The following is a 23,896-nucleotide window of genomic DNA, read 5'->3' on the forward strand; positions in this document are numbered from 1 at the left end:
ACCTGGTCTAATGTTGAGAAATATAATTTCCTTCTTCAACTTGTGCCTACCTGAGATTTGGGGGAAAGTTGTCCTTGTGTCTGTGGTTGGATCCTGTGTCCACACTGAGCTCTCAGGATTAAGTCTGGAAAGGCGTTAGAGACCGTGCCACACTTCCTGCGACCGACTTTCCTGGGCCACAGCCCTCCAACACGCCTGTCGCTTTTCTGGGCTGGTCCTTGAAGTCCCTCTGGCCTTTTGTCATAGGAGCAGTGCTTTCCTCAAGTGCTAACCTGGGTCCAAATCGTTTGGGGGCTCGGTAACCCTCAGGTTCTGCAGGGGGAGGGGCAGAAGCAAGGAGTGTTCAGGGGGTATTGAGTTTTAGTGTCACAAGACGAAAAAGTTCCAGAAATTTATTGCCCAATAACATGAATAGAATTGATACAGTGGACCTGTACACTTAACAGTTAAGATGTTAAACAAGTAGTCGGATGTAATGTGATCTGTCATAACTATGCACTAAGGACTGTACATTGCATCCTATATATAAATTCTTCTTCGATTCAAAAATAGCATCAAAACGCAAACAGAACAGAGGTCTGGGCGCCTGTCCCCAGAGTTCCTGGTTCTGAAAATCTGGGATAGGACCCAGACTTTGCATTTCTTTCTTTCTTTTATTAATCATTTTTTTGGGGAAGGGGGCTGCGCTGGATCTTCTTTGCTACCATGTGGCCTTTCTCTAGTTGCAGCAAGCGGGGGCTGCTCCCTAGTTGCTGTGTGTGAGTATCTCATTGCAAAGCGCAGACTCTAGGAACTCAGGCTTCAGTGGTTGTGGCACGTAACTTAGTTGCCCCAAGGCATGTGGGCTTTCCCTGAAGCAGGGATTGAAGCTGCGTCCCCTGCACAGGCAGGTGGATTCTTAACCATTGGCCCGCCAGGGAAGTCCCAGATCTGGCATTTCCATCAAGTTCCTGGTGATGCTGAGGCTGCAGGTTGGAGACAGTGTGTTCGGCAGGCCAGATCCCGAGCTCCCCCTCCGATCCATCCTGCACCTCTCCTGGCTTTGTGTCTTTTTCCCCATCCCTGCCTTAGAGGCTGAGCCCATGGCTGTGCATAATTTGTAGGAAAAGCTAGGTGATCCATCAGTTAGCATCAAGGGTAGAGTCTGAAACAACCACTCTGGGGGGCGCCATTGAGTTTAGTCTCCTGTGTTCCTTTTCTGAATGGAGGTGCTTACCCTCGGCCGAATCAGAAGAAATCCATCATACAGCACAGAGCACAAATCAATAACTATGGATAAAGAAAGTCAGAATTGTGTCCTCGATGTACATCTGTGGTTACGACAGAAGCAAATCATAGAGGGTAGAACTCCTTGAAGTTTGTAGTTACAGAATTATTTTCTGTCGCCACCCCCCTGAATGTCACAACTCATTCCATCACCTTTTTGTTTTGGCGGTGAAGGCCCTTGTAAAATTGTTCTGTGCTTCAGTAGGCATTTTAGATTTTTTAAACGATCTGTTCTCACTGAGCTTTTTGTTGTGAAAACCGTTAAGAAAAGATAGGCCTGGCGGTAGCCTGTGAATGACCCTGGGGAGGCTTCCATGTGGGGTTTTAGAGGAGAGAGGGAATCCTTCAGTCCCGGGATCGTCAGCGCCTTCGTCAGGACACGCGTGCTCTTGCTGCAGAGAAATAACAAATGCTGGTGCCCCGGAAATGAGTTGGGAGGACATTCCCTGTAAAGCCTGCTGCAGTGATGAATGTTTTCTTTGCACACTGACCAGTAGGGAAGCCACCAGCCACCTGTGGCTGCCAGGAACTCACAGTTAGGCTGGGTAAAGTGTGTTTCGTTTTAATAAATTCCTGTATCTACTTTGCTGGTGGCTACCACATCAAGCAGGGCAAGTTTAGGCTGGAGGAGGGTCAGGTGAGCAGCAGGAGGGGATGTGAGAAAGGGGGTCTCGGGGAGGAATGCCCCAAATGCTGGGCTGAGTGAGTAGATCATTGTCTCTGGGCAGTGGGAGACTTTAAACAGAAAAGCAGGTGTTCAGGGAAGAACCTTCTAGAGGTGCCAGACCTCTAGAGTGTAGAGGAGGGGTCTGGAGCAGATGAGAGTCTTGGAGGAGCTGGGGTTCTGTGAGCTGTGCCCAAGGCCCAGGGTGTGATGGCAGAGGTAGGGGATGCAGGGGGGTATAAGCAGATGGGTGCTGGGTGCTGGGGAGGTGTCCATGAGCCTGCAGGCTCAGCCTGGGTGGTGAGGAGGATGGTGAGCGAAGCAGGAAAGCTGGGGTGCTGCGGGGGCCCTTGAGCTGCATGTGGGCCTGAGGGGAGAAAAAATGCTAATGGCTCTTTCCCAGTTGAGCGATGCCACGTCTGAGTTCTCAGGTGCTCCTCTGCCGTCCCTGGTTGACTAAAATAATGCCACCTGCTGCCATTGGGACCGGAGTGGCTGCTGGTTCCATCTGCTGCCTCCAGGGCCGCGTGTTCCTTCCTTCTGAACTGCCTGCCACCACCTTACTGCTTCCCCACAGCTCTGGCAAGAGCTCCTGTTGGCCCCACAGCTGGGAACGCAGACCAGCCAGGGTCCACACAGGTCCAGGGGAGCCCAGGCCGTGTCCTGGACCGTCTGCCTCTCTCCTGTGCCTCCCACGCAGCCTGATGGGTCTGTCTGGACAAGGGAAGGGGCGGGGCATCCTCCGGCACCCCACTGCTCTCCAGGCTCCCTCACGCTGGGCCGCGGCTGCAGGAAGCTTCTAGAGTGGTTCTCAGTGCCCATGGGCCCTGTGACCGTCACACTGCTGCTGAGTTGAACAGGCCATCTCCCGGAGCCTGGGGTGTGATCATCAGCCTCTTAGAGATCTTCAGTAGTCGCTCACTTCCAAAGGGGCAAGCCAAGGGTGTGTTTATTCCTTCAAAGAGTACGTCAGTGTCAGTTTGTATGTCCTGTCTTTGTTGATAGAGAGACAGCGGTGAGTAGAACACAGCCTGGTTGCCGAGAGCGGGCCTTCTCTGCGGGGGAGATGTGGTCTCAGTGTGGGATACGATCTGTGCTGGGAGATGCAGTGGAGCTAGGGGAAGGGGAGGCGGAGAGGACCACGAGGCTGTCACTGCGGTCTGGTAACACTAGAGTTGAGACCTTAGAGAAGGGAGGGAGTCGGGCAGGAATCCGGGGCGGGGCGGGGAGGCTGGTGACAGCAGGTGCAAAGGCCCTGAGGGAGGTGTGCACTTCATGTGCCCAAGGAGCAGGAAGCGGATGGTGGGGCCTGAGGAGGGTGCGGAGGGACGTGCTGGGAACAAAGCTGAAGCAGTGGGGCCTCGTGGGCTTCGGGGAGGGTTTTGGGCACTGAAGTCAGAGGATCTGCCTAAGGCTGAAGATGCCTTCTGGCTGCCAAGAGGAGACAGAGCCATCAGGGGAGGGGCCCCAGAGACTGACCAGGACAGGGGTGCAGTAAGTAAGTGAGGGCTGACGGCAGCCGGTGGCAGGGCATGGAGGCTGTAAGAGCGCTCAGAGCCGAGATGCAGCTTGTAGGGTTTTCTGGGGCGAGCGGTGTGGGGGGGACATGAGTGAATGTGGGCTCGGGGGTGCCGCCGAGGCTTTCGGCTGAGAGCCTGGGAAAACAGACTTGCCATGTTCTGAGACACAGAGGGGCGCAGTCTGGAGGTGGGAGCTGAAAGGCGTGTTTGGACGTGATACGCTGAGATGCCTATTGGTGTGTTAGTTCTCTATTGCTGCTGGAACAAACTGGCACAGACTTATTGGTTTAAAGCAACATAAGCTGGTCGCCTTGCAGTTCCATAGGTCAGAAGTCCTAGACAGGTCTCACGGAGCTAACATCAAGGATTTTTTCTGGAAGTTGTAGGGGAAACTCAGTTTTCTTTCTTTCTTTGGCCATATCGCTTGCAGGATCTTAGTTCTCCAGTCGAGGACTGAACGTGGGCCGTGGTAGTGAGAGCACTGGGTACTAACCACTGGAAGGTGAAAGTGTCAGTCGCTCAGTTGTGTCCGACTCTTTGCAACCCCATGGACTGTGGCCCCCCAGGCTCTGTGGGATTCTCCAGGCAAGAACATTGCAGTCCCGACCCAGGGATTGAACCCGGGTCTCCTGCACTGCAGGCAGATTCTTTACCATCTGAGCCACCAGGGAAGCCACACCCTAACCACTGGAGCACCGGGGAATTCCAGAGACTGTTTCCTTGCCTTTTCCAGCTGCGAGAGGCTGCCTGTTTTCCTTGGCTCATGGCCCCGTTCCCCCATCTTCAGGGCCACCAGTGCTGTTTCTCTCTGACCAGTTCTCCTGGGGACATCTCCTTCTGGCCACAGCCAGTTGAAAGAGTCTTGCCTTTTAGGGATAATATGATTCTGTTAGACCCATCTGGATATCCCAGGACCATCACCTTGATTCCAGGCTTTCATCACATTTGTAAATACTTTTTCTCATGTGAAGTACCATATTAACGGGTTCCAGGGTGAGGACTTGGATGAGTCTAAAAGTCCATGGTTCTGTCTAATTGCTCAGGCGGGTATGGACAGGCAGTTGGACACACAGGGCTGGAGGTCAGGGGAGAAGGCTGGTCTGAGATGTAAGTTTAGAAGCCATCAGTGTACAAACGGTGTTAAAGCCGGTCAGTTACGCTCTCCCAGTTGAGGTGTAAGTTCAAAGCCATGGATCATCTGGGCTCAGCCAGACCTCCCTAACTGCTGTGTCTCTCCCGTTGGAAGGGCCTCTCCTTCCTCTGCTGCCCTAAGCACTGCTTCTTGGTGAGACTCAGCCCAGAGTCTGGCAGCACGCAAGTCACCTTCCTCCTGGCTTTGTCTGACTTTGCATCACAGGGCTTTTATTTTTTTAATTGTCATTTTAAAATGACATCTTTATTGAGATCATTCACAGGCCAGGTCAGTCCACCCATTTCAAGTGTGTTTCAGGATGCTCCCGCAGTCAGCTTTAGGATATTGTCATAAAGGACCTTAGCTCCTAGCTGTCGCCCCTGATCCCCCCAGCCCTCACCAACCACTAATCTACTTCCTGTCCCTGTGGACTGACCCGTTCTGGGCATCTCGCAGGAGCGAGATTGTAGCATTGGTAGTCTTCAGTGATTGGCTGGCCTTTTCAATTTAAATCTGGATTTTGTCCGTGCACGCTCTACTTTTTCCGAGTTTTCTTTAGTTTTCTTCATTCAGTGCGTACAGGTTTTTGTTTTTTTTTAACTGAGCACCTGTTACAAAACCAGCCTTTGTGTTGAGACTCCAGAATTGAAAACCCAAGGTACACAGTTTCCCATCCTCATGGAGCTCTGAGTTGGGTGAGCTGACAGCCTCACTCTCTCCTCCTGAGCGCCCAGCTGACTTTGCTGATGGATCAGGGCCTTCATCCTCCGGCAGCCTGGAGGAGGCTTCGAATTCACATTGACCCGGAGCCCTAAGCAGCCAGCCTGAATCATCAGTATTCCTTGTACCAAGAGTGTCCTGGCAGTCCTGCTCTGACGGGAAAGCAGATAGGTAGGCCGCTGCATAAATAGGGTAGGGGAAGGGACTTCCCGGGAGGTCCAGTGGTTAAGACTCTGCACTCCCAACGCAGGACATGAGTTCGAGTCCTGGTGAGGGAACTAAGATCCCACATGCCCCGAGGCATGGCCAAGAGATAAATAAACTTTCTGATAACAAACTATTAATACATATCATTCCTTTTTTTAAAAAAGCACACTTAGCAGTTGAGCCTCCCATGGTACTTAGAAATTACGGTGCTCATAAGTATTTAAAAAAAATGCAATTGGGTAAGTGCCAAATTGGGCACGGACAGGCTGTCATGGATTCCTGATTAGGAGAGAGGCATTGCCTCCACCCCCATGAAGCGCAGCTGAACTAAGGTCTCGACTGATGAGTTGAAACTTACCACTCCCACTCAGGGCTGGAGGAAGGATGGTCTCCCGCAGACCCCCACTTGTAGGATGCAGGGACCGGACCTTGAGCATCCCGTCTTCAGCATCTCAGGTGATGCTTTGCTGATCGTGAGCATCTGAGGAGACTGGTGTGGTGGCGGCTCATTCAGGTCTGGTACCTGCTATCCCTCAGCCCTCCCTGAGGGTGGGAGGTCTTTTATGTCTTCAGCCACCACTTCTTCTCTTACCAGAGTCCAGAAAGGCTAGGATGGGCCTCGGGGTTTCCTCCCCACCTCTTCTGGGTAGTACTGGACAGCAGCCGCCCCCTCCCGTCACTCCCACAGACCGCAGCTGGACCCCAGGGGCCCGGGATGGCCTTTGCACTCTGAGTCTCCTGGCTGCCGTGCTGTGTGTCCCGTGCGATGCCCGCATCTGCTCGGGATCCTCGGCTGAGATTTGCGAGGGATTTCTACGCATCCCTTCCTGCTGCAGCCCCAGCTCTGGGAACTGATGCTGCCTGTGGTGGTCAGGGCCATGGACTGTTCAGGGGGCCTGGATCTTTGTGGCCCCAGAGCCCTCAGTGTCCTCGGCTGGGGAGGGCCTGGGACAGAGTGTGGGTGGCTTCCTGCAGCTTCCAGAAGGGTGCTGCCAAGACGGGTACGAGCCCAAGTGGGGGTGGTGGGCACTTCAGCTGCGGCTTCCAGGTCCCCGCACCCAAGGGTCCCCACGTCCCCGGCGAGGGTGCCTCAGCCTCAGGAGAGCAGCGGGCTTTTGCTCAGTGTTCCCTGTGCATCCATGCCCCGTCTTCCCTGAGCCTCACCGCGGCGTCCCCCTCCCCAGGACTGGGTGGTACCATCTCCATCTCACAGGTGAGGAGACGGCCTGCCAGTTGGAGGGCGGCAGATTCAGGATTTTCGTCCAGGGCGTGTCTGCAGCTACCGCTCAGAGTTCTCCCTGGATGCCTGGCTGCCCACAGAGTTGTGATGATGTGTCCTCTTTCTTGCCCTCTCGTGACCTCTGTCCCACCTTCAGGGGCTTCCTGTGAGTTGGGAAGCGTGACCCGTGCTTCCAGCACCGTCCGAGGACCAGGGCGTGAGGCACACCCTCACCCTGCAGAACTTCGCGGAGCCCTGCCCAGCTGTGAATTCAGGCTGGAGAGGGCCGCACTTTTGCTGATGCAGAAAAGGTCGCGAAGCCCAGGACACAGCTCTGGCCCGTGCCTGACGCACTGCGCTTGCGCCTTCGCCTCGCTTCCTGGAGCCCGCATGCCTGGGCCTGGCCCGCTGACCTGCTTCCCAAGCCTCAACCGCAGCGCAGTCACCTCCCGCTCCATTTGCCGCCGCCGCTTCCCTGCTGCCCTTGCTCCGGTTTCCTTTGCTCCTTCGCGATCCCTTTCTTGTAAGATGGTTCCCAAGCAGAGCGCAGACACGGAAAAGGGCTCGGCCATGCTCCTGCCCCGAATGCCTCCCTCGTGCGTCTTAAAGGAATGCCTTTACAATCCTCCTGATGACGAATGCCCGCCCCGCCTCTCCAGCTCCCTCTCCCCAGCGGCGATCTCCTCTTATCTTCCGGGGTGTGTTTGATGTACGATTAACCTTTCTGCAGGTCGGCCCCTTTGCTCAGGACGAGCATCTGTCCTTCCAGTCTGTGAGAGCCAAGTGTGGGAAGTGTGTGTGTATGTGTGGGTAGCGCCACAGAGCCGGCGCGGCCGCTGGGAGGCAGCAGAGGATTGTGACGCCAGCGGCACCCGGCCCCACCTCCCCCGGTGTGGACACGCTCGGACTTGCACCTGTCCGAGCTCGGAGCCGACTCCTCCATCAGGCCTTCCCTGACCGTGGCCTCGCCGTACCGACCTCCAAATGGCCAGCTAAGGTCCCCCACCTGCGGGGGTGGCCTCCGAGGCACAGTTGGTCGCCTGAGGCCACCGCGGCTCCGAACAGAGGCCGGTACGTGTGAGGATCCTCTGGCGGCCACCCTGCGTCCGAGCTGAGGGCCATCAGCCGGACCTGACACCACCCGAAGACCCGCGCCTGTCAGCAGCCCTCTGTCATGACTTCTGACCGGAGACGAGCATCCATCCTTCCAGCGAGAACCCTCCCACGCAGCCAGGATGGCCTTCTTTTGGGGAATTAGAGACAGGCGCAAGAGAGATTCTTCTGGAGGAGAAACCCCGCGTGCGCTGAGCGTGGGGAGAACAGTAGGTCCCCGCGGTCGCCACCGCGTGTTCAGAGGACAAGCATCACATCCGTGTCTGTCCTCGGGGAGTAATCGCCCCAGGCGCGTGGTAGCGAGGGCCGTGCCCTTGATCGTCGCGCGGTCCATGGTTCCCACTGGGGAGTGAGGGCAGACGTGACCAGAGGAATTCGCTGCACAGCCGGCCGGCCGTGGGGCCCCAGGCTCTGCCAGTGCTGTTGATCGGATCCCCAAGTTGGACTGGGACCTTGGATCCCTCTGTGCCAATCCTCATGACCTTGGGCTGTTAGATGGGGCTTCTTAGGATGCCAGATGGCACTGATGTGTTGATGTGCTCTGAGGATGGAGTCACAGTTGTGACCGCTTGGTTACATGCACTTTAAATACCGAGATGGTGAAAAAATGACCAGAGACTGAAGAGACGGCAACACCATTGTCAGCAGAACCAAAAAAAGTTGGTTTGGTGGTTGGTCCCTGGGCACTTGGGCCTCTTAGACACGCAGCTCCTCTTGCTCCTCTGGAATCCGCCGTGCCCCCTGTTTCATTCCCTTAGTCTGTCTCCGCTTACCCTCCCTCCCAGTCTCTCTGGCCCCCCTCAGCGCTATCCGTGTTTCAACCTCACCTTCCTGTTTTTTCTAAAACCTCTCATTTGGGGAAGACCACCTTCTCTTGACTTGTATCCCTTAGTGAGCAGAAGCCGACTCGCCCTGGTGGCTGCAATCGCATGTCGTTGCACGTTCTGTGTAGTTGTGACCTTGAGAAGCACGTGGCATGAGGCCATGTCGTCTCCCAGTTAATCCTACGCCCACTACCATGGCCGTGACGTGGAGGGCATCTGAGGGTGGTGATGCTTGGGGTCTTCTTCCCTGCCACCCACCTCTCGGTGGCCCTCAGAATGCCAGACAGTGTTCTTGGCATGGCTGGGTCCCCCTTTTCCTGTAAAGACAGTATCTGGGCTGCGTCCAGTTCTTGCATTCAGCGTCAAGGTTTCTGGGTTGACTCAGCCCACCTCTACCTTCATGCCGAGATACCAGCACGCAGGGAGAGATGCCAGACTTTTAAAAAACAATGAGCTGCAGCGTGTTTGCTGCTGGAAGAGAAGTTGGCGTTCATTCTCTGGCTGGCTTTCTGTCTTGATCAGGTAGACTTTTGGGGAAAGTTGCAGCTCAGTAGAGCTCAGTGGGTTCTGTCGTTCTGTTGAAGATGTAGTTTAGTTAAAAATACCTCTTGTCAGGATGCTTGTTTTCCTGGCAACAGTTGGTTGCCGGCATCCATCTGATCCTTGCTGGAGGAAACCCTTCAGACTTGCATGGCTGTATTTCAGGGCTCCGTGGGGAGCCGCTCCCTGCCCAACAGTGAAACGACTTCTTGGAAGACTGGGTGAGGCACAGGCCTCTCTCTAAGGCCTTGAGGCGAAGGTTCAGGCCTTTGATTTAAGTCACTGGGTTAAAGCGGACATTAGTAGTAGATCCAACTGCTTGTCTTGGCCCTAGGCCTCGGTCCAGACAGCAGGGGAGATCACTGTGAAGAAAGATGGACAGCGGCTGAGGCAGGGAAGATGGTAACGAGGCCTGGGAAGAGGGTGGGTTTGGGAAGCACGGCGCAGAGTGAGGCCTCCGGTAGGGAAGTGCGTGGGCTCTGAAGGTAAATGTCTGTTTCCTGGTTGCTTTTTCCCCTGGAACTGACTCCAACTGTAATTACATCACACGTGTGTATTGAATAAAAGAGCTTGGAATTTCAGTCTTGCTTGGAATTTTATTTGTATGAAGGAGTGAAGACGTTTGCGAAAAAGACGAGACACCAGCCAAGTCCGGTGTGTCTGCGACACCGGTGTCCCCTTGACAGGACAGCAGGACCCATGTGGATCTAACGCGAGTTGCGGTGTTGCTTCTGGCTTTGGCCCCCAAAGCGGGGGTGAGCTTCTCCCTCTCAGATGAGGCGTAGAGATCGGTAATAAGGCAGAGGCGTGTCTGGTGCTGGGACCTTCTCTGGTTCGACCACTTCCCAGCCTGAGAGCCCAGCTCACCTCCATGACCCTTCAGACCTTAAGAGGCCTGAGGTCAGTCTAGGCAGACCCACTCTATAAAATGCCCTCCCTCCTCAATTTTAGTGTGAAATGTCAAGGGTGACAGATGCCATTTTTTTTTTTAAGATTTTGTTTTGTTTTGTATGTGGACCATTTTTAGAGTCTTTATTGAATATGTTACGATGCTGCTTCTGTTTTATGGTTTGTTTTTGGGTTTTTGTTGGCTGCAAGATCTTATCTCCCCAACCAGGGATCAAACCCTCGGCCCCTGCATTGGAAGGAGGAGTCTAAACCACTGGGCGGCTGGGAAAGTCCCCTAGCTGTAGATACTTCATCAAGTGTCCTTGGGACCCAGGTCGAGAACCCTTGCCCTTGGGGCCAGGTCACTGCTGAGCCACCAGGGGGCGCCGGCTGCCTGTCGGCCTTTTCCTGGCCCTCCGCTTTGCTTTCCTGGCCCTCCCTTTTCTAGCAACTCTGGAGTCACTGGCTTGTAGCACCACACACTCTGCGGTGCTCATGTGGTCGAAATCCTAAGTCTTAATTTTTGTTTTTACTAAAAGCTTCATTTTTCCAAAGTCTGCTATTCTTTACAACATATCCTAATTCCATTATATCTTCAAGTTTGCAGACCTTGTTACTGCCCAGCTGGCTCATTTGCAGAGCTCTTCAGGGGATGGGGGAGGGGGATTTGAAGATGCTTCTTGATCAGGTCTTAGGAATTTTCTCAGTGTTATAAAGCCATTTTTTCCTTTCAGTTTTCTTCTGAGGTGGAGAAACACTGTTCAGCCACCTCTGATCCCCCGGGGAGACGAGCAGACCTCGATGAGCGGGAGGGGGAGGATGCGACCAGCACGTGGGCCTGACGGTGGAAAAGAGATTGGATCCACTGACCGTTACCGCTGTTGTGGATTTCATGTCAGAGCAGCAGAATCTGCAAGCCCTTGACCTCAGAAAGGGAGGTTTTCTGCCTTTAAAACTCCATCAAAACTGGTTCTTCGAATTCTCCATTTTTCAGAGACCCTGCTAACTGGGGTGCTTTGTAGGTGCCCACAAATTGGTGTTCACATGGCCAGTTGACCTTCAGCCTGATGTGCCCTGTTGGAGACGTATACCCTCCATCCACGCATGCCTGTACTGTTTTATTTTTCTAATAATTACTGCTGTTTAATTTACTTTTATATATTTTCGGCTCTTCTGGGTCTTTGGCTGTGAGTGGGCTTTCTCTCGTTGCAGCAAACTGAGGCTTCCCTTGTGGTGGAGTGCAGGCTCTAGGCATGCAGGCTTCAGTATTTGCGGCACGTGGGCTTAACTGCCTTGATGTATGTGGGATCTTCCTGGACCAGGAATTGAACCCACGTCCCCTGTATTTGCAGGCCGATTCTTATCCACTGCACCACCAGGGAAGCCCCACACGTCCCCATTTTGAGACCCACACAAAAAAGTGGTCTCACCTTCTGCATACAAATTGAGTTCCAGTTTGGGTGGAATTGGAGGACACTGACAATTGTTTACTGACAAAGTGATGAATGAAACCAGCTTTAAAAAAAAACAACTTAATTATTTATTCACGGTTTGGTAGGAGAATCTTTTGCAGGTTCTTAGAAGCGGGCAGAAACAGGAATATTACTAGATCCTTGTTTAAGCTCAGGGCACAGTTTGCTAAGGATCTGCGCCAGTGAGGGGATGTGTGTCAGACTCCCCGCGGCCTTTCTTCCCTTGACGGGACTTCAGGGCCCCCAGGAGTCCTGGCTGCCAGTCACCCTGGAGTGAGTCAGCTTCTGGGGCCTGTGCACTGGCCTGCTTTCTCTTTGCTGGAGCCAGTGTCCCTGGTGGTATCATGAGACACAGGAAATGTGATGTTGATTGGAGTGGGACGAGCTGGAGAGGCTTGTGTGCATACTGGTGTTTGTTTGCTGTGGCAGGATCTTGTGGAAGGCTTCTTGGCTCCTGGAAATCAGGGCCTGGCTGGGTTTAGTTTTCAAGGAAGGCAGACAGCAAGAGATGTGTGGTCTGGGTGGCCTGTAAGCATCTCCCTGAGAGTGGCTATGTTATGGGAGGGGTGGAGAGTTCCCCACGCACTGGCCTACAGGCAGATGGAAAAATCACAGTTTCGGAAAAAAAGAAGCCTTCTTCACTTTGCAGAGCTGACTTGAGCTATTGATTTGTTTACCTCACACTCAGTACTTTGCGAGAGCAACTCATTTCAGGCGAGCAATTGCGCTCCAAATTTTCAAAAAGAAGCTCCCTTTCTTTTTGAATTTCTGTTTTGGAGAGCAGTTGATGAGCGGGTGTCCCGCAGTGATGTGGTTGTACACCTACAGGTATCTGTTCTTCTTCAGGGTCTTTCCCCATGGCGCTCCCTTTCTTGTTGAGATGTGCAGGGACCTTGACAGCCACGCCTGCCTCTTCCAGTGCAGGCTGGTGACCCGATCTGCTTTCTTTTTTAAAAAGTGATTTAAATTTACTTGCTCGTGCCGGGTCTTAGTTGTGTGAGATCTTTACTTGCGGCATGTGGGTTCTCAGTTGCAGAGTGAGGGTCTGGTTCCTTGACCAGGGACCGAACCTGGGCCCCCTGCATGGGGATTGCAGAGAATAGCCACTGCACCACCAGGGAAGCCCCACAACTGCGTGCGATTGTGCTTTCTCCTCCTGACACAAGATGCCCAGGTGTTGCCCTCTCCTGCCCCGCTGCCCCAGGTGGAGGGAAGTGTGCTGATACTTCCTGTCAGGTCGCTGCAGAGGGGATAGCAGCTCCATTGCCTAGGCGTGGGCTTTGCTGGTGGCTCAGTGGTAAAAGAATCTGCCTGGCAGGGCAGGAGATGCGGATTCAATCCCTGGGTTGGTAAGATCCCTGGAGAAGGGAATAGCTACCCACTCCAGGATTCTTGCCCGGAGAGCCGCATGGACAGAGGATTCTGGCAGGTTCTACAGTCTGTGGGCTTGCAAAGGGTCAGATGGGACTGAGACGAACACTTTTCACCTTCACGTTGAAAGGTGGGTGTCTGAGCTTTCTGGCTTTGGTGGCACCTGATTGGAGATGCAAACTCACAGAGCACAGAGGCAGCCACCCCTTAAAATTCACCTAAAATGCAGAGGAGAGGAGCGAGGAGAGTCAGGGGGACAGGCGTGTGGGAGGGTGGCCCTGCCTTAGCCCGTTGGGCTCAGAAGTGCAGCAGCCTTGGTCACCACGGGTGCTGCAGCCGAGGGGCTGAAGCTGGAGGAGAGACAGGGCCGCCGGGCGCTGACAGAAAGGTCTGGGCTCCTGCCCCCCTGCCCCTGGTTTCCCAGCACGGCCCTGGACTTCCCTCAGGTCCATCTGCTGGGTCACAACGGGGGCACAGAGGCCCTCAGTTATTTCGGTATATCCAGCAAAGCACCTCCCCGGTGATGTCACATAAGACATGTGGCGTGAGTCTGGGGAACCAGGCAGACGATGGAAACGCAACTCTTGACTGGAGGCCAGCCCCGTGGACTTGGGAATAATTTGAGAAATATGTCTAAGGAAAATGTCTGTTTCAGTTGAAGTCTTCCTATTATTTTTAAATGGCATATTTATGTATGTATTTGGTGGCATCATTGAGATCTTTGTGGCACACTCCCTCTCTAGTTGTGGCCTGGGCTTCAGCACTTGTGGCACACAGGCTTAGCTGCTCCACAGCATGTGGGATCTTAGTTCCCTCACCGGGGATTGAACCCGTGACTCACTGTGTTGCAAGGTGGGTTCATAACCACTGGACTATCAGGGAAGTCCCTCAACTGAAATTTTAAAAGCTGCTACCCCTTATTTAAGAGAAAAATACCTTATTTCCTCTGGAGCACTGGGGAGGAACAGCCAGCATATGTGTGTGAAGCCGGACGATTATCAACACCGTGATAGCTAAGTAACTTTTGTGTATCGGAAATAGATGCAATGGTTCTGTCTCCTGAGGTTGAAAATCGTTCGTTTCTGTGTGGATATTTGGACAAGCCTGTATCCTTTTATATGAAGACGTCCAAGCTCCTGTGTTTCTATATTTTAAGTTCATTGTGTCTGGCCTGTCAGCAGTAATTAGAAACAATTATGGCATGTTTTGCGTGGAGTGCTTTTGCTGACAGAGAAACAGGGACTTTAAGAACATAAATGAGGATTGGTGAATAAAGGTGATTTCTTTCAGGAGAAGGGTTCTTTGGTACTTAGGTATCAGAAAATTTTGCTCTCAGCAACCCCCCGGCACATTTTATTAACTTGCCTGCTTTCTGTGTAATTTGGAAAACGTGAATCAGGCAACTGAATGAATAAAACTCGCGTCAAGGAAAACGCGGGGTCTGTTGGCAGACTGAAGCCTAGCACTGTTGTGCCATTCCAGACTGTTTCTTTACGTTTTCATTTTGTTTCCCTGCCTAAATGAATGCCAGCACTGTGCCTTTTGGGGTCACACTTGCCATCTTGATATTAACTAATCGGAGTAGAAATAATTTTAGAGTAAATTTTCACATAAATAAAGTAATGTCAGTTTCAGGGGTGTCTGGTGTTTGCTTATAAACAGAAATTTGCATTACTTATAGTGTAAATTTACATTAGCTGTAGTGGGTTGAACAGGTTAACAGGAGAACATCATTTGGGAATAGTGGAGACGAAGGGATTCATGCTTGTATATTACAGTTATAAATAGTTCCTTGGAGGGCAGGAAGCTTTCTGTCAGGGGACGTGCTTAGGTCAGAATGTTCACTCACTGATCGGGGGTGGGGGGGGGGAGGTAAACGAGTTCCTGCAGTGCTTGCAGGCGGGGCCTGCACCCCAGAGATCGTCTTCGCCCCACGGCCGGGAGCACCAGCTGGTGATGTTCTTTCTGGGCGAGCCTGGGCTCTCTGCCCTTTTGCCAAAGAACTTGGGTGCGGTGCTGTGCCTCTCCCTTCTCGGGACCAGCTGGTGATTTTTATTGATGATCTTGTTTTAGCCAAATTCAGGCCCTGAATTGGTTTTGTCCGAAGATGAGAAAAGCGACACTGAAGATCAGGAGGAGACAGAGCTGGGCGTCATGGAGGACCAGCGCAGTGTGATCCTTCACCTCATTTCTCAGCTCAAACTTGGGATGGATCTGACCAAGGTAGGAGGGCGTGTCCCAGGGACTTGTGGCCGGTCGTCCGGGTGCTGTGTTTCCCTCCCAGGATTCCCTGTCAAGCATGGATGTCCCAGGGATGATTGGAAAGACTCTTTTTTTTTTTTTTACTGTGTCACACAGCATGTGGGATCTTAGTTCCTTGACCAGGGATTGACCCTGAGCCCCTGCTCAGCGTGGGCAAAGCCAGAGAGCGTACAGTGGTGGGGTGTGTGAGGAGTGTGACTAGCGGGGCCCAGAGGAGCCTCAGGTCTGGAGGGGTCAGATCTGCAGAGCCTTGTGGGCCACTGAAGGAGGGTGGACTTGATCCTGAGGGCTATGGGAAACCTCTGGAGGGCTTGGAGTGGCTGGGAAACGTGTTCAGAGCCACTGCCCTGCCAACTCATGGGCTTCAGGAAGCGGGCCCTAGGGTGCAAGGTTGAGCTTGGAGGTTTATCATTTTTCCCTCGTTTCCAGGGCTGTGAAAGGCAGCCTTTGCTGGTGCATGCACTCTCTCATCTAGTATGTGTGTGTTGGGCTCCACACGTGCCATGTGCCGTTCCACACGCTGGGAGTACAGCAGTGAACCCAGCATGCAGAACCCACACCGTTGTGGAGCCGGTGTGGTGGGGGGAGACAGACAAGAAGGAAGAGAGCGAAAAGGATGCAGGGATGAGAAATGCAATGGAGACACAGAGCGTGGCGGGCAGGGTTAAAGGGGACGGGGGGGGGCGGGCCTCCTCGGTCAGCTGCTCAGAGCAGGGCTCCCCAGGTGTCACTGGACTGCAGACCCCAGATGAAGATGCAGAAGTCAGGCAGGTGACCTCATTGCAGAAGGGCATTCAGGCCAGAGGGCACAGTGAGTGGATGAGGCCCAGGGAGGATCTTGCTTGGCGTTTGAGGATGACCGCTGTGTCAGGATGAGAGTGACTTGTGTGGGTTGGCAGGAAATCAAGTTGGCAGGATGGCAGGCGCTGGATCAGAGAACCTAGTCGGACATTGTGAGGACTTGGGTATTATTCCGGGTGATGTGGGTGCCGCTGGAGAGTTTTGCGCGGAGGAATGCAGGGCCTTCCTCGTACTGTTTTAATATTTATTTTTGTGTTGGGCTGTCTCGGGTCTTGGTGGCGGCAACAGGATCTTTGTTGCACCCTGCGGGATCTTCTGGCACAGCACGTGGACTCTGGTTGAGGCACGCAGGTTCCAGAGCGCACAGGCTTCAGTAGTTTTGATATGTGGCTTAGTTGCTCTGTGACATGTGGGATCTTAGTTCCCCAACTGGGGATCAACCCACATCCCTTGCATTGCAAGGCGGATTCTTAAGCCCTGGACCACCAGGGGAATTCCCTTCCTTATATTTTTAAAGGTTTCTTTTGACTCTTGTGTGGAAAGTGGACTGAGAGAAGGTGAGTGGGGTGCAGGCAGCAAGGTCATGGTGGGAACGGAGGAGGTGGCGGTCAGAGGTGAGGGTGATGCCAGACTCTCGGTGTACATAGAAGGTGTGCCGGCGGGCTGTGACTGTCCTGTTTGCATGTAGATCGGATGAAGGACATGAGCTAAAGAGGAATAAAGAATGACTCTAACCCAAGCCACTGGGATAATAAAAATTAGAACTGCTGTTTGTTTCAAAACTTTCTTACTGAGGAATTGACCATCCTAAACAAAATGACCTGAAGTGACCATTTTACTTGTTCACAGTTATGCAATCTAGGCTGGGCTCAGCTGAGCAGTTCTCCTGCTGGTTTTGGCTGTGGTCACTGCTTGGGTGCCTGTCTTCAGCTGTTGGGCTGACTGTGGGCTGGACTTGCTTGGAACAGCTGGGCCTTCCTCTCACCGTGAAGTTCTAGGACTTTCTCTCTCCGTGAATCCGTCCTTCGTGGTCTGTCCAGCTGGGTAGCCAGCTCAAAACTCCCAGGAGGGCAAAAGTGGACACTGATAAACCTTAGGCCCCAAACTGACACCATGTCAGTTCTACTCTATTGATTAATGTATTACAGGGGGACTGTGCAGGAGTGTGATCTCCAGGGGCTCAGGTTCACTGAGGGCCACAGTGGAGCTGACCACCCCCCTCCCCCCCCCGCTTAGCAAGGGAAAGAAGGTGTAGAATGAGGAGGTCAGGGGGATACCCTGGGGATACCCCAAGTTCAACCTTGAATCTCTTAGGTCTGAGAGATCCATTCACTTCTAAAAGAGAGTGAGTAGAGGCATAGGAGGAAATTCCAGAGAATCTCCAATATGTAGAGTCTGGAGAGATGCTGCTGCTGCTAAGTCACTTCAGTCGTGTCTGACTCTGTGTGACCCCATAGATGGCAGCCCACCAGGCTCCCCCATCCCTCGGATTCTCTGGGCAAGAACACTGGAGTGGGTTGCCGTTTCCTTCTCCAATGCATGAAAGTGAAAAGTGAAAGTGAAGTCGCCCAGTCGTGTCCAACTCTTAGCTACCCCATGGACTGCAGCCTACCAGGCTCCTCCATCCATGGGATTTTCCAGGCAAGAGTACTGGAGTGGGGTGCCAGTGCCTTCTCCGGGAGAGATGGAGAGTCAGTGGAGAGAGGACAGGAAGCAGAGGAGCATGATAGTATGAGGTCACATAGTGTTTCAAAGAGAAGGGAGTCTCCACTGCATAGCATTCCAGCTGAGGGTGGAGAAAAAGCATGCTTGCAGAGGGACCATTACCTTTGTTTTGGTCAAGGTATGATTGGGTGGCTTCAAGGGAGGATGGGGAGAAACAGTGGAGACAGGCAGTCAAGTTTTAAGGAGTTTTGATGCCAAGGGGAGCAGAAAATTGGAAGGAAGGTCTGAAATTGACAAGTGTAGTTTCTGAAGATGTTTGAATGCTGATGGAAACAGTCAGGAGAGAGGGTGGAGATGCCTGTGGGAACTTGAGAGGGGAGGGGCTGGGATCCTGTGAAGGGGCAGAGGGCTTGCCCATAGCTAGCACCATTCATCGTTGGAGCAGGAGGCAGGCAGCGGAGAAGTGTGCACACCCCAGGGACTCGCAGGAGAGCCCTGTGTTCATGCCCATGGCTCTGAGCCTGGATGCCTCCCAACTGAGGCATCTTGCCTCCGAGTGTCTCCGTCTCCTTCTCTGTAAATTCGGGATAATTGTGGTCAGAACTAGTGCAAGGCAAAGGGTGGATTGAACTCTCCTAGGATGCCCTGTGCATATCCCGTCCATCAAGGATGCTTGCCAAGATTTTGTACACTGAGAAACTCGCTGAGATCATTGGGAAGTTTCTCTGATTTTTTTAATTTCTTAAAAATTTTTTTTATTCTCATTTCTTTGTTTTAATTTTCTCTGATTCTTAAAGAATCGTTAAAATTGTTCCAGTATTGCTGTTTGTGAAACCAAGAAGAGATTTAGTTTGTGGGTGTGGTTCGTGGACCCCCTGGATAGAGAATCACATTAGGACAGACACCTGCATGCCTGCACAAAAACTTTCTCATGGCCCGCATTCATGTTCACGGATGGATGACCTCCCAGCAGACCGTTGTGTTGTCATGCATGGCCTCCTCAAATGGCTACTTGATATTATACAGCGGACATCCTAAATGCATAGCCCTTTCCTTTGATCCTGTTATTTTATTAGGCCACATTTCCAGGCGCAGTCACAACATGCACAGATTAACAACACTGCTGTGCTTACGCTCCTTCTTCTCAGGGGAAAGTTTGCCCAGGTCTTCACAGCTTTCGCGGCCAAGAGGTGAACCTTGACCCACAGCCTCTGACTCTCCTACAAGCCGAGGTCTTGAACCCTGAGGCTACGTGGGACCTGATTCCAACAAATGCACCTCTCTATATGTAGTAAATATCTTCTCAGAAAAAGTAAAATTTTATTTGAAACTCTTCATCCAACAACAGTTTTAATGAATGCTTTTTGTGATGTCCCAAGCACCATGAAATAGGCATGAAGGGAGCTGGCCCTTTAAGGAAACTCAGGGGAGAATCCTGTCAGCTAAGTAAAGAGACCTGTTGGCAGTGTGGATCCTCTCCTGCTTGCTTTGTAAGGCTGGACTTCTGTGTACGTCCTCTGGCTGCCTTAAAGGATCACATAGATCCCTCTCAGGGGCTGATCTTGGTCTCCTTTCCTTGTTGTTTGCTCTGGGTGGATTTGTCAATCTTAATGGCAGAGTATCAGGTAGATGGCTCTCCCGGTCACCAAGTTAACTGATGTTTCTTTGGAGAGGTGGCTCCTGCCCAGTCCTTCCTTAGAGGAGGCCCACTGTGCTCCCCTTTGTGGGGAAGGGATGGGCCATCACTCTTTCCGGGGACCCTCTGACTTTCTCAATGGGCAGTCAATTGCTTCCAGGTTCTAGGAGCCCACCCAAAGGGTAGTTCTTTACTACTAGACTGTTTCAACTTTAATTAATTTTTCTCTGATTCCCAAGTGCAGATCTTTTTTCCTTTTCCCCAAAGTAGTTCATGGTCTTAATTATGTTAATGGTGGAAAATGCAGCCCTGACGGATGGCTTGACAAATCTGTGGTAGCGCTTTCAGCCCTTTGGCTGCCGTCATTTTGAGCAGCTGGGCCATCGCTCACCTCTCTGCTGGAGACAGACAGCCCGATTAGTCCTCCCCACTTCTTGGCTCTCGTGTCTACAGTGTCCACCGCCCAAGACACAGATGATTAAGTGACTGATTTGCAAAGGGACCAAAATAAAAAGAATGTCAGGGAGGGACCATAGGCGAGAGAGAATCTACTTTAGAGGGAAGGGTGACGTCTTTGCCCAGGATGGTCACGGTGCTGGGTTGAAAGACGTGGGCTGGATATGCTGCACAAACACCAGCAAGAGATGAGCGGGAAGACAGTCACCCCACGGCTGTCCCCTTCTCCTCCGTCTCTCCGGGAATTCTGCTTTCCCCAGAGCTGACAGAACAACAGCATCACCAAGTGCAGAACACATGCCTAGCGGGTGGGCCTGCGGTTGGCTGTGAGAGCACATTCCCTGCGTCCTTCATTGCAGGAGCGTTGTCTGGGACAGCTCGTGAATTCCCAGGTGTTGGAGTCCCTAGTAGAGCCTTTTCTTCTTTTCCTTTCAGCTCTTTGTTTTGCACATTTTTCCGTCTCAGGCAGAGTTGCAGGAAGAGAACAGTGAACTTGCACATATTCTTCACCGTTATCGGCCGGTTGTTAGCATGTTGCCATTTTGCATTTTTCTCTCTTCTTCCTCCTCTCCCACTTCTCTGTGTCCCTCACAAGAACACATCCTCGCGCCTGTATGTGTTAGTTTTCTGATGAGCCCTTTCAGAGTAGGTCGCAGACATGGCACTCCTCCCTGCTGTCCCTCTGAGTGGAGCTGGGCAGATCATCAGTTACCTGACAAGGACGTTCTCCTGCACGACTCATCTGTCACCCTGGGAAAGTTTAACATCGATGCCGTTCTGTTTCTTACACACCTGTTGCAGGAAGGGGACCCCTTCCAGGGCCCGAGGGTGGGCTCTTGTCTACCACTCGGAAATGAATCGTCCGAGGAGACACACAGGTTGACCAAGCAAGAGCCGTCCCTGGGGAGGGGCGCCACGCAGAGAGCAGCGGGGTGTGGGTCCCAGGGGAACTGCCCTGCCACGTGGCTCCGCGGCCTCGGGTTTCCTGCTGATGGGGTTAGTTTCCAGGTTGTCTCCGGTGGCGCATGCGTAGCTCAGCCAAGATGGACGCCAGCGAGAAGGAGGTGGGAAGCGGAAGGACACGTGCTGTCTCCTTTTGACCTTTCCCGAACCCTTCCGGTTGGTGGAGGCTTCGTTCCTTACCAGGACTTCCTGTCGTAAAATAATTCACACAAACGGTTACTGTGGCGCCTGGCCAGAGCCTGCGGTTCCAGTTAGTGTGCTTCCCCTAACACACCCATAGTAAAATTGCCCCCAGTTGTTCCAATAATGCTCTTTTTAGCATTGATCAAAGCAAGAGAGCCCTGGAGATGCTACAGTGGGCGTGTCTGATGGTTTCAGTCCAGGAGCCCGTGGTGGGTTCGCCTGGGAGCAGGAGCTGTGAGGAGAGATCTCCTAGAGGAGGTCCCCCTTGAGCTGTTTCTCATTTAGACAAGGCAGGAGGGAGGGCAGGCAAAAGAGGCAGGACTGCACGTGTGTGTGCGCGCGCGTGTGTGTGCATGCACACTTGTGAGAGGAAGGCTGGAGGCAGAAAATGAGGGTTAGTGTGAGACTGGCGAAGGTGAGGGACACCCTGGACTTTGCCTCTTACAGAGAGTTTAGAAAGATGAGCCCAGCTGTGGTGTGTCAAAGTAGTGGTGGGCGGGACGGCTGGAAAGGAGGGTGGGTTAGGGAGTGTCGGCTGTGCTTTCCCAGAGAAGGGGCACCAGGAGTGTCCTTTCGTGGTCACCAGGGGCTCCCTCCCATCTGCATATTAATGCAGGTTTGGTTTTGTCCTTCCGGCTGTGTTGCGTCTCTGTTGAGGTGTGTGGGCTCCTCTAGTTACAGCTCATGGGTGCAGTTGCTCCCCAGGGGTTGAACCCAAGCCCCCTGCGTTGGAAAGCAGATTCTCAAACACTGGACCACCAGGGAAGTCCCCCGTCTGCATATTAATGACAGTTTGGGGCTGGTGGGTTGCCTTGTCATCCTGGAAAGAGTAAAATGGACTGGAAGGTGGGGCTCTCATCCCGCCCTTTCCCCTGGGCCACTTCCTGACTCCCCTACCATAACCAGAGACAGGAGAGGGGGTGGCCCAGCCATCCGTTCTGATGTCCAGTGAACGCTCACCTCGTTCGTCACTGAGGGAAGGAAGATGCTCTCATTGGCCAGAAGCAGGGAATCATGGAGTCGGGGTGATGGGCCCAACTTGGGGAGCAGTCGGGGGCCCTGAGGTTCCCTTCACACACCTTCACTGCCTCTTTGCCTGTCTGTCCCCTCACCTGTGAGAGCAGAGGGCTGACCACAGCATCCCAAAGAGGCTTTCGGGCCTTAATGATCCACAGCTTGGGATTCATTCTGAGTGGCGTTCTTTTCTCCATTTCTTTTTTTAATGTCTTTTTAAAAAAAAAAACATTTGTGTGTGTGTGTGTTTATTTGGCTGTACCTGGTCTCAGCGGTGGCACAGCGGGTCTTTAGTTGTGCGTGTGGGATCTAGTTCCCTGACCAGGGATCAAATCCAAGCCCCCTGCATTGGGAGTGCACAGTCTTAACCACTGGACCACCAGGAAAGTCCCTATTTAGCTTGTCTTAATCCTTTAGCTTCTGAGTTCAGAAATGCTGACTTAGGGGAAATGTCTTAAACTCTAGCCCTTTTCCCAGGAGAGCAGAAACAGCCACATGATTCTTTGCCTTCATTTTCAGTCTTGGGTGCAGAGCTGAGAACTCCTCCCAGAGGTGGAATGGTTGACGGAGACACCTCGTCCCATGGGGTGGGAGGAGGAGCCGGGCCGTGGGGCCCTCTTTGTGTGGAGCTCCGTCTGTTGGGCTGGAGGCTGCAGTGTGGCTCAGCACCCAACCCCCGCCCCCCAGCAGAGGACCCCTTGCCTGGGAGGGAGAACAGGAATGGAGTGGTATGGGAGGGTCAGGAGATGGGGACCTGGAGGCCTCTTTTCTTTTTTAAAATATTTATTTACTTGCTCTGCCGGATCTTAGTTGCAGCACTCAGGATCTTTAGTTGTGCTTGTGGGGTCGAGTTCCCTGACCAGGGATCACCCCAACCACCCTGCATTGGGAGTGCAGAGTCTGACACTGGACCACCAGGGAAGTCCCTTTCTTTACTTTTAAAATTAATTTAATGGCTGGAAGGACGGGGAGTTCCAAGGCTGCTTAAATCCATAGCTCCCAACCTGCACAGCCTGTGTGGGAGGCGTTCCTGGGGCGACCTTGAGTGGCTCTGTTGGGGGAGGATGTGAGAGTCACAGCTGGGCCCCCACAGAGCTTGGGGCGGGGGGCTGAACTTGACCTCCCCCAACCCAGAGCTGCAGGAGGCGAGATCAGTGGGGTCTGAAGGCCACTCTGAGCCAGGATGTGTTTTTCCTGGTCAGCTGGAGTCCTCGGGCACAGAGATGCTCAAATCTGTCAGGCTGTGGCTCAAAAGAAAATGGGAAGGTCTCCGTTAGTTTGTATGGTTGTGGTTTAGATGTTTCTTCTTGCAGTTTATTAGAAAGGGGAAGCAGAAAGATACTCATGAGAAATGTAGAGACATTTCTGTCACCAAGAGAGACGTGTTTAACTTGGGGTCCTTCTGTGGCCCGTGGGCTGTGGCCCGTGTTCGTTCTACGTCTGGCTCCTTTTGACTTGTCACAGCTGCGCTGTCCTCTGACATCATTTTCAAGTGAGAGATAGAAAAGCAGTAAGAAGGATACCTCTCCTTCCCGGTGGGCTCCCTTTCCGAGGCTGGCTGTCTCGTGTCCGCCTGTCTGTCTCGTGTCCGCCTGTCTATCAGGATACCTCGCTTCCATTGTGTCTCCATCTTTCTAGAGGAACGGTCCCAGCGAGGGCCGAGATGGGGACCCAGTCACAGGGCTGTGTGTGATATTCCCGGTCGGCGATGCTTTCGAATGGACTAGGGCCACGGATGTGACAGAAGGACAGATTCAGACACACAGGGAGGAGCAGAAGCCAGCCATGTGACCTTGGCCAGTCCCTCCCCTCACTGGGCAGTTCAAGGGTCAGGACTGGTCTTCCAACTTCAAAACCCAGTGACCCTAGCGAGAGGAGGAGCCGAGTGAGATGGCATTCCAGGTCAGCACAGGCTTCTCTTGCAGCCGAGTGGGTGCAGTTACTGGCCCACAGCCGCCTTGTAGTGAGGTCACTGAGGTT

The 23,896-nt window shown here is 52.9% G+C and overlaps 1 protein-coding gene across 2 annotated transcripts in view; it reads left to right on the forward strand.

The window, feature by feature from the left end:
- OSBPL10 (oxysterol binding protein like 10) overlaps positions 1 to 23,896 on the forward strand; it is a 342,561-nt gene that overhangs the window by 285,702 nt on the left and 32,963 nt on the right. For both annotated transcript variants that reach the window (XM_055414753.2, XM_055414752.2), the window contains exon 7: positions 15,010 to 15,159. In XM_055414753.2, coding sequence (XP_055270728.2) covers positions 15,010 to 15,159 — 150 coding nt within the window. The remainder of the gene's footprint in view (positions 1 to 15,009; positions 15,160 to 23,896) is intronic.

Source organism: Moschus berezovskii, chromosome 24 (genome assembly GCF_049115385.1).
Source record: "Moschus berezovskii isolate FMDL1 chromosome 24, NW_MosBer_1.0, whole genome shotgun sequence".
Taxonomy (NCBI): domain Eukaryota; kingdom Metazoa; phylum Chordata; class Mammalia; order Artiodactyla; family Moschidae; genus Moschus; species Moschus berezovskii.